Source organism: Oryx dammah, unplaced genomic scaffold (genome assembly GCF_014754425.2).
Source record: "Oryx dammah isolate SB20612 unplaced genomic scaffold, SCBI_Odam_1.1 HiC_scaffold_5, whole genome shotgun sequence".
In the NCBI taxonomy this organism is placed as follows: Eukaryota; Metazoa; Chordata; class Mammalia; order Artiodactyla; family Bovidae; genus Oryx; species Oryx dammah.
The window spans coordinates 102,923,828-102,933,623 of NW_024070189.1; the positions used below are offsets into that span (position 1 = coordinate 102,923,828).

At 59.6% G+C, this 9,796-nt stretch overlaps 1 protein-coding gene across 2 annotated transcripts in view; it reads left to right on the top strand.

The window, feature by feature from the left end:
• Positions 1 to 5,777: 5,777 nt before the first annotated feature.
• The window catches only part of TMEM59L (transmembrane protein 59 like), a 5,481-nt gene continuing 1,462 nt past the window's right edge, over positions 5,778 to 9,796 (top strand). Inside the window, exons 1-5 of one of the 2 annotated variants that reach the window (XM_040241224.1) lie at positions 5,778 to 6,035; positions 6,983 to 7,142; positions 7,226 to 7,329; positions 8,738 to 8,890; positions 9,462 to 9,564. In XM_040241224.1, coding sequence (XP_040097158.1) covers positions 5,868 to 6,035; positions 6,983 to 7,142; positions 7,226 to 7,329; positions 8,738 to 8,890; positions 9,462 to 9,564 — 688 coding nt within the window. In that variant the 5' untranslated portion in view covers positions 5,778 to 5,867. The remainder of the gene's footprint in view (positions 6,036 to 6,982; positions 7,143 to 7,225; positions 7,330 to 8,737; positions 8,891 to 9,461; positions 9,565 to 9,796) is intronic. The other variant, XM_040241226.1, reaches the window with a different exon arrangement.

A 9,796-nucleotide genomic window follows, 5' to 3' on the forward strand; every position in this document is an offset into this window, starting at 1 on the left:
AACCCCCCAACTCTACCCTTACAGACCTGGGACCTCCCTTTCCGACCCTGCCAGCTCCAGGCTCCCTACCCCCAGTCTGGGACCTGGCGGCCCCCAATCGCGTTTCCATACCCCCGCCCACTTCCTCGCACCCAGCCCTTAGCCGTGTGCCCCTTCAGCGTAGCCTGCAGCCCCTAGCCCTGGTCCGCTCCTCCCCCCCCTCCGCGTCGCGGCCCCCCCCCCCGCTCAGGCCCCGCCCCCCCCCCCGAGCGGTCCCTGAGCCCCGCCTGCTCGCATCTCCAGCCCCTTTCCTCCCCGGGGGCCTAAGAGTCGCCCTCCGTCCCGCCCCACGCCCTCGGCGCGCGGGTCCCACAGGTTTTGGCCCAGCGCTCCCCCTCCCATTTCATCCCGCCTCTTCTGGTGCTCCGCGCGCGCAGCCTCGGCCCCAGGCTTTGCTGGAGGGAAGACGGAGCAAAAGCTGCAAGGCTTGGAGTCCCCGGACCTCGCCCAGGCTCAGCTGTCCCCCTCGGGCGGCTCCGAGCCGGGATTCTGTGGGGGCGCCCGGGGGCCTCAGGAGGGAGTTCTCGCGTGGGCAGGAGGGGAGAAATGGGCCCCGTGGGAAAGGAGACGGGGGCCTGCGCGGGTTCCGTGTGCGGGCAGGAGGGATCCCCCAGGAGGAGAGCGGTAAGCAGGCCCTCCCCCGACTCGCTAACAGCCCCCCCCACGGAAAAATCCGCTCAGCGGCCCGCGGGTGGGGTGCGCCACGCAGTGAGTAATCGCTGGGGCGGCCGCCGCCCGCCGACTCCAGGTAACGCCGGCTGCCCCGAGCGACGCATAGTTTGTCTTTTTTTTTGCGCAGGGATCCTTCTCCGTGTTATTATTTTTGGCCACTGCTTGGGTTTCGGGACCCCTCCCGGCCCCGCTGCCTCACCCTCCTTCTCTCGGTCCTCACCCGATTCGGGCGCCCACGATAAAAGGGCTCCTGGACTCCAAGGCCCCAGTGGAGGGGGGAGCTTGAAATGAGAGTTCCGGGGCTGCCTCCTGCCCAGTCGTTGGAGTCGCAGCCCCGCCCACAGCCATGTGCCCGCAGAGAAGAAGAGCTCTATCTTCCCCTTCAGGGGCTCCCTTAGAGACCTGGACCCTCCCTCCAGGTCCCTAACTAGCCAAGGTGGTAAAAGTGTCTGAGGAGGGCTCAGGAGTTCCCGCCTCGTTTGCCTAAGGCGGCCCTCCACCACCCCTGCTAAGTAAGTAGTCTGAGGTCCCCAACTCAGACCTCAGACTAACAAAAAAGAGGATTGAAGGCCGGAGTTGCGGGTGTGCCCCTACCCCTCCAAGCCCAATCTGGACTCTGGATGAGTTTGTGAAGGAAAGAGTTGAGCCCTGGCATGGGGAAAATCAGGCCCCTCTGCCTCAGTTTCCTCCTCAGCACCATGGGGGACTCCTAGCCAGCCTACGCCTTTCTGTGGGAAGTTGCAGTGTAGCAGAAGGCTCCACGGTCTAAACACTTACGATAGTGCCTGGCACTGGGGCACATTCTTTTCGAGTCTCAGTGTGTCACCTCTGAAAAATGGGGCCACAGTCCCACCTGCCAGAGAATTAAGTGAAGGTGGCCGTTCTTGGCTGGAATTGTGTTTTCAGGATATATCCCAAGCCTCCCCCACAACCTCGGTTCAGCAACGTTTGACTTCCACCTGGAGGACTTCAGGCTTCTGGAGAAAAAAATCTTAATATCCCCCCACCCCATCTCTGCTCCTCCCCACCCCCACTGCAGTCATCCCAGTCTCGGGGAAAAGGCTCCCCCATCCACCCAGGTGCTCAGGCCAGAGACCTGGAGGTGCGCGTGACAACTCTCTCCTTTGCTCATCTCCCACGTCCAATCCATCAGCAAATCCTGTTGGCTCTGATTCCAAAACGCATCCCCATTCTGAGATTCGGACCTCTTTTCTCCACCCCATCCGGGTCCAGGCCCCACCATCTCCATCTGGGATGCTGCCCAGCCTCCTAGGATTCCCGGGTAAACCCTCCTGCCCTTGTCTGTACATTAGGAAGAAGGAGCTTTTAAAAGAAGCAAAGCAGGTCTTCTCTGTCCTGCCACCCTCTCCCCACTCATTCTCTCCTCTCTCTTCATCCTCTTCCTTCCTCTCCCTCACGGTGCTCCAGCCCCAAGGCTTGTACATTTGCTGTTCCCCTCTGTGGGGACGCAGTTCCCCCAAATTCTTCCCCCAGTTAGCACCTTCTTTTCCCATCAGGTCACAGGTCAAGTTTTCTCAGAGGGGGCCCCCCAACCTTTCCAGGCGCTCTCTGTCCGCTTCCTCTTTTAAAATTATCTTTGTAACACAGTTCTTCAAACATCATCTTCTCTTGAGACATCTTCTTTACACTGTGGGCATCTGGAGAGCCTGCGCCCAGGGAGGTCCACGGGAGAAGAGCTCAGTGAACATTTGCAGAAATGAAAGGATGGAGGTGGAGGTGGGAGGATATTACAAAAAAAAAAAAAGAAGAAGAAGAAGAAGAAAGAAAGAAAAAGAAAGGATGGAGAATTCTCAGTCCCTTGGAGTAGCAAGAAAGCTCAGTCCCAGTGAATCATGCTGTCTTGGGTCCCAGCCAGGCCCTGGATTTGCTCTGTGACCCAACCTGATAGCCACCCCTCTCTGGTCCTTAACCTGTAGAAGAGTATCCACTGTTGGCTCTGTCCCTCCCTGGAGCATGCCCTCTGCCCTCAGCGTGGCCTTAACCTCATACCTTTGACTTTCTAAGGAAAGTGATTTGACCTCTAGGTGCATCCTTCCCTGCCCTTGGTTCTCTGGGCGGCTTAACCCCTTCCTCATCAGTCCTGCTGCCTCTTTGTGCAGGAAGGGGAACCAGCTCTGGTGGAACTTCTGGCAAATATTGACCCAAGTCCTCGAAGGTGGCTGGGAATGTACGGAGGTGGCAGATGGAGGGAGGGGCCCCCGGGGGGAGGGGCTCCTCCTTAGTCTTTGCACTTAAGAATTACCTTGGGGGAGACCCTCCAGCCCAGCTCCCTGCCGAATTCCAGGGCACTGAGGGGCCCCTGGGGGTGGGCAGTGGTAACAGCACCTTCAGAGTCCCCTAGGGAGTGAGGAGAGCATAGAGCTGCCTTTCCCATGCTGAGACCTACATGGTCAGGGCCCCTCAGTATGGGATTAGCTGCCTTGTGTTCCAGGCCAGTGTTCCCAGGGAGCAGGGACAGTGAGGGTCTAGCCTGGATGTGTGCTTAGGGCAGCAGAACCCAAGTTCCAGACCTGTATGCAGGAGAAGGTGGGGCTTTATCATTTCCACCCTGGAGGTTCAGCTGGAGGAGCTTGGATTCCGGGGACCCAAGCTTTGTGCAGTATGTAATTTATAAACCCAGACCCCATGGACATTGGAAGTGAGATCTCAGAAGTGCAGAGCTGCCTATGTCCAAATCAGGACCAGTGTGTTCACCCCGCCTGGGAGGTCTGGCTTCCCTGCCCTCTACACCCTGGAGAACCTCCGATGTCTCGGGTCCAGGAGGCGCCAGCTATGTTGGGGGGTGACAGCTGTGCTCCTTCCCCTCCCCCCACCCACTGTCAGCAAGTCGCCGGCGCCATGGTGCCCTGCTAGCTCCCCAGGCTGTACCCGGCTTGGGGGTGGGGGTCAGCGGGGTCGTGGCGAGGGCGGCAAGGGACAAAGGGTGTTTGTCAGATGCCCGCCCTGACCTCGGCCGCCGCTTCTCGGACGCCTGGCCCTCCTCTGATTCACGCCCAGGCCGGCCGCAGCGACTCCCCGCTAGCCGCCCGGGCCGGGCCGCCCCGGGGGGTAGGAAGTGGGGGGGGGGCGAGGGGCGGCGCCGAGTCAACTTTCCCTCTTAAGCCCCGAAGGAATGTCGGCGGATTTCCTGAAACCCGACCCCGGCCGCCCGCCGGCCCGCCCGCCCCTCACCTGGACCAGCTCCCCCGGGAAAGGCAGGAGGGGCGCGGGGGCTCACCTGGGGGCCGGGGTCAAGTCCTCCTTCCGCTCCCGCCCCAGGCGGCCTTTTGCAGCGGAAAAGGGGGTGAGTAGGAGGCAATTAAATCTTCTTACTCCTCTGAGGTGACCTAGGCCAGCGTCCCAACTCCTCCAGCCTCAGTTTCCCCTTCTACTTTACCCACGCCGCGGGTGTCCTTCCTTTCCGTTGAGCGGTAAGAGACGCCTCTGAAGCCGGGTAACCCTGACGCCCCACCTCCCGGTCTTGGCGGGGGTCTGCCCACCTCTCTTTGCTTCTTTCGCTTGTCACCTGGGCCGACCCCCTTTGACCATCTGATCCTCAGCTTCCTCATTTGTAAATTGGATAACGCTACCAGTTCTTCTTTATAGGGTTGTTGCAAGAAAATACTGCGGAAGTGTTTTGTTTGGAATGAATGAATAACAGTAATTGTGAAAGGCTTCAGCGCGCGGGGCTCTGGAATTGACATGTGTGGGCTTGAATCCTGGCTCTGCGGAGGGGTCCTGGGGACTAAGTTTCCCACCTGTGAAACGGGGGACAGTATTGGTCAGAACCGTTGGCTGTTCCCCAAGGCGCAGGCCTGGCGCGCGGTGGGCTAAACGCGGGGTTCCCTGGCTCTCGCACAAACCGCAGGCTGGAGGCCCTCGCCGCAGGGTCGCGGCGGCCTAGGCCGGGAGGGGCGGGGCGGGGGAGGGGCCGCCCGGGGATCCAGATGTTCAGGGTCCGCCAGGCACAGACGCGCCTGATTAAGCCACGTGGGGGCTGGCTGAGGCCGAGGAGATGAAAGCGCGGCGGCCGGCCGGGGGAGGGAGGGTGCACTAGACACCCCACCCCGGCCCCTCCTCCTCGGCCGGAATCTGCGGCGACCTCTGACCCGCCGACCCCGGGTGGCTGCCGCGCGTCTGCTGGGGCGGAGAGTGGACAGAGGATGCGCGGGCGGCAGGCACCTGCGCGCCGGGCACACCAGCGAGGGCGAGGGTGCCACTTTTGCAGGGTCTCGAACTTAGAGGGGCGTCCTCACTCCCATGCCTGCCGAAGAGGAAGTTAAGGGGACCTCCGAGGTCAAGATTCATGGGCTACCCTTTGTCACCTTGAAGTGCGGCAGTTATGAAAGCCAGAAGTATTCCTGTTTGTCCCATGTTTTCCCACAAGAATTAGAAATTTTAGCAGCACCCCATCACCCCGTCTGTGCCCCCTCCTACTCAGCCCCAGGTCGAAGGGCTCCCAGTCTGGGACAGAAGGGGCCAGACCCCCCAGGTCTGCGGATCAGGGCTGGGCCAGAGAGAGGCGACGCTAGGGGAACCCTGGAGGGACTTGGAGATCTTCCTACAGAAGCCAAAATGCGCATAAATTACCGGCTCTCTGATTTGGGTATCAAAAGAGATGAAGCTTCAGAAAGCCTCCCCTAACCCAGTTCTGCGACCCTCATGACCCTCCATCCCCACACTGTGGCTGGGTTCCAGCCAGCCCCACCGCCCTCCTATTTCCTTTTCCAACAAGCTCGTCCGAACCTCGCTGTTCCCTCGGCGGCCTCCTCGAGTCGCCAGCTCGAAATACGCCTACTCTGGGAGGCCTTCCCTGATCCCCAGGCGAATAGATCTCTCCTCCACTCTATCATCCTATTTGTTTCCTTTTGGCCCCTAGCGATGACTGAGATCCCCTCGTCTGTGGATACTGGTGAGGTGTCTTGGGATCCCGACGTGGGACAGACGGCAGGGGCCACGATCCACCTGCCTCGCCCTGCCGGTATCCCAGCGGTGCCGCAGCGCCGCGCCCCCGCCCGTTCTCCGCATCCCCCACCCCCCCTTCCCAGGCTGCCTCGCTCGGGTGACGTCAGCGACCCGGTCCCCGCCGCCGCCGCCGCATCCTCCGCGCCCGCCAGGAGCCGGCGTCCCCCGCGCTCCTTGCGCTCGGCCTGGCCATGGATTCGGTCGCGCCGATGCCGCTCCTGCTGCTGCTGCTGCTGCTGCAGCCTCCGCCCGCCACCCCCGCGTCGCCTGTCCGCGACCCCTTCGCCCTGCAGCTTGGGGACACGCAGAACTGCCAGCTGCGGTGCCGAGACCGCTACCCTAAACCTCAGCCTGCTCAGGTGAAGCGCGCGCAGCGCCAGCAGAAGGACCTGAGAGCTCTCCAGTGGGGGGTGGGTTGAGGATGCAGCTCCCTCCGTTGGGAGCGGGAGGCCAGGGTTCCTCGGAGGGGGAAGGGGTCAAGGAAGGGGGTTCTTCAATGATGGCGAGCCCCTCTGGGGGGGGGAAGGGCTGGCGTTCCTTCGACGGGGGCGAGCGCAGAGATCAGGGGTCCCTCCGATGACGGTGGGGATGTTTCTCCCGCAGAGGAGGGGCCGTGGGGTCCCTTTGACACTGGGGGGGGCGGGGCGGTGGTTAGTGATGCCAGTCCTTCCGATGAATTCGGGGTTCCGGGAGTCCCTCCAAGCCGGAGGCAGGAGGGGACTGAGGCTCTGTTGCTACCCAGCGGGTTCTGGCTCCCCTCTGCTGGGCCAGGGCCTTGGGGGCGCCCAACCCCCGCCTCCCTCAGGCCCGACAGTCCCTCTTTGCCCCTCTACTCAAGCATCTTCCACATCCTCTGCCCTACCCCCTTAGAGCTACCAGTTCCCACCCCGATCCTGACCACCCCTCCCCCAGTCAGATCCCAATTTTCCCAGGCCTGAAGGATGACAAAACCTCCTCTGAGTCCCCCTTCCTTCTTCAGGCCCAAGAACCCCTCCTGTCTGGAGGGTTTTTCTTTTCTTGTGGGCAATCCTCCACTGGATTGCCCTTCTCCAGGTTTTCAACCATTACCCAAACCAGCAGCATCCGTTGTTTACTCTCCTCAAGCTGCTCCCCGCCCCCCAGCACCACCCCTCTCTCCTCCCTGCAGCTGACAGTCCCCACTAATATTCTTAGCCTCCTCATCAACCTCGCCCCAACCCCCCTAAAAGATTTTGGGGGATCAAGTCTTCTACCTCCCCGAGGGCTTCCTGCGCCGCTGGCCGCCTCCTGCCCCTCCCCCTGCCTGAGCCCGCAGCTTCGCTTCCAGGAGGAGCTGGGGGAGGACCCCATTCAATCCAGGAGAGCGAAGGCGTATGACAGGGCCGTCCTGACCAGCGCTTGCGAGCGAGGCTGCCGCCTCTTCTCCATCTGCCGATTCGTGGCCAGGAGCTCCAAGCCCAATGCCACCCAGGCTGAGTGTGAAGCAGGTGAGTGCTGGCTGGGTGGGCCAGGGTGGGGAGAGGTGGTCTGGGACGGACTGTCCCCCAGTTACCCCCTCCTGCCCCTGCAGCCTGTGTGGAGGCCTATGTGAAGGAGACGGAGCAGCAGGCTTGCAGCGAGGGCTGCTGGAGTCAGAACCCAGAGCCGGAGCCTGAGCCCGAGCTGGAGCAGAAGGTGGGCGCCCTCCCACCTGCGGCCCCAGGCCCATCCTGCCTCTCGTCTACCCCCCTCCCCAAATCTGCACTCATATCCACTCTCTCCCAGGCTCTCCATGCCATTCCAGGCCTCCTGGGTGTCCTGGATTAAGCCATATGACATCTCAAACTCAGCTGTCATCTCTGTGACATGGGAAGTCCTCCCCCACCCCCTGCCACCTCTCTCACCCAAACTGCCCCATTTTACATTATTTAGCAAGTTTTGTCCTGGTCCAGGCCTAACCTCAGCCTGTCCCAAATTTCTTGTGCCACCCAAGGCACCTGAGACAGTGTCATCCCCATTTCATGCCCACGGAGCAACTGCCCAAGGTCACCCAGGGCTGTGCAGAGGTGGGATTTAAAGCCAGTGCCACCAGGGCTTATGACCACTCCTCACCTCCCTCATCTTCGGAGCTGACTTATGAGCACCTACATGTTTGCTTCTGGTTTAAGCCCTGTCCTTGTGATGAACAGATGGTCAGAACAGAAGTGTAGGGAGGAGGAGCCTCCCAAACACACATAGCTCCTCCTTCCCCACCCCAGGAAGAAATTATCATACCCCGTGAGTCTAGACAGTGCTGCACCAGGGGAAACTGAGGCACAGGACATCCTTCCTCCCAGTCAGAAACCCACGGGCTGGGATTCCCGAGAAAGCCATCTCCTCTCATCGCTCATTTTCCTGCACCCTTCCCAGACTTTCCCTGTTCATGAAAGCCCTGTGCACCAGCATTTCTTCCCATTCCATGTTCTCTCCTGATGCTGTTAAAACAAGAACAATGATGATGGTAACATTTTCAATCATAGCAGCTACTCTATATTAGGCACTTGTGCTTTTTTTGTCTGTGTGACCCCATGGACTATACAGTCCATGGAATCCTCCAGGCCAGAATACTGGAGTGGGTAGCCTTTCCCTTCTCCAGGGGATCTTCCCAACCCAGAGATCAAACCCAGGTCTCCCGCACTGCAGGCAGATTCTTTACCAGCTGAGCCACAAGGGAAGCCCAGGAATACTGGAGTGGGTAGCCTATCCCTTCTCCAGCAGATCTTCCCGACTCAGGAATTGAACCAGGTTCTCCTGCATTGCAGGCGGATTCGTTACCAACTGAGCTATAATGGAAGCCCTTGTGCTATTGTTTAATTGAAATCTCAAAGCAGATCTCTGAGGGAAGAGTATCATTTCCCATTGTAGGACTCAGAGAGGGCAATCCACTTTCCCAAGGGCATACAGTCAGTCAGCCAATGCAGTGCTGAGATCTCGGTTCATAGTATGTAGCCCTGTTGCCCCAAACCACTTAGTGAATTTTTATCACAGTGAATTTTCCCAGCTCCCCTCCCACTTAACACCCTACATTGGTGACATTTCTGTGCCTCGGGCCTCCCCTTGGCAGAGAAAGGTCCTGGAAGCTCCAAGTGGGGCCCTCTCGCTCCTGGACTTGTTTTCCACCCTCTGCAATGACCTTGTCAACTCGGCCCAGGGCTTCGTCTCCTCCACCTGGACATACTACCTGCAGACTGACAATGGGAAGGTGGTGGTGTTCCAGGTGAGGGCTCTGGGAGGGGCCACACCAGAGAAGTGGCGGGGTGGTCAGGGTAAGGAGGTGGGATGAATTGGTTCTTGGCTCTTGGGATGTATAGTCTACAGATCAGTAAGCTTCGAGCACAGCTGGATCTAGGGGTTCAGTGTCTCACTCCACCCCTGGGTTCTGCTGTCCTCTTCAGCAGCTTCATTCTCAAACATGTCCCTCCTCACAGCAAGGTGGATGCCTAAGGCTCTAGATTACAACCTCTCAGGTTTTACCTAAGTTGATTGGCCCTCGTTGAGTTATGTGATGACCTCTCAGCCAGTCCCTGTGATTTTATTGGCTAGTCCTGAATCACATCCCTATCTTAGGTGTTGGAGGATGGGGTCAAGACAAATCAGGGTCCCACAATAGCAGGGAACAGTATCCCTGATATCACAGCCTGCAGCTGTGTCCTCTCTGTCCCCAGTGAAACTGGGTACCAGCTGGGCCTGGGATAATGTAACCTACATGGGGCGCAGAGAGGTGCCTGATAGGGTCAAGGTGGTGCCTTTCTAAAGGGCTTCTCTGTGCTGTCTTGTTCCTGGTCCAGACTCAGCCTGTGGTAGAGAGCCTGGGGCATGAGGGAGCCCGTCTGCAGCGAGTGGAGGTGACCTGGCGGGGATCCCACCCTGAGGCTTTGGAGGTGCATGTTGGTAAGGTTCAAACCTAGACCAGTGTTCCTTCCAACGGTGGCTCCACTGTCACAAGGGGCTCTCCTGGCAAATGAACCCTTGAGGATTGGTATTTCTATCTCTCAGTTCCTGGGGTTCCTTGATCCATCTCCCAGGGTTCCATGGTCTTCCTCCCTGGGTTCCATAGTCCATCTCCCTGAGTTCCATGGACCATCTCCCTGAGTTCTATAGTCCCTCTCCCAAGGTTCCATGG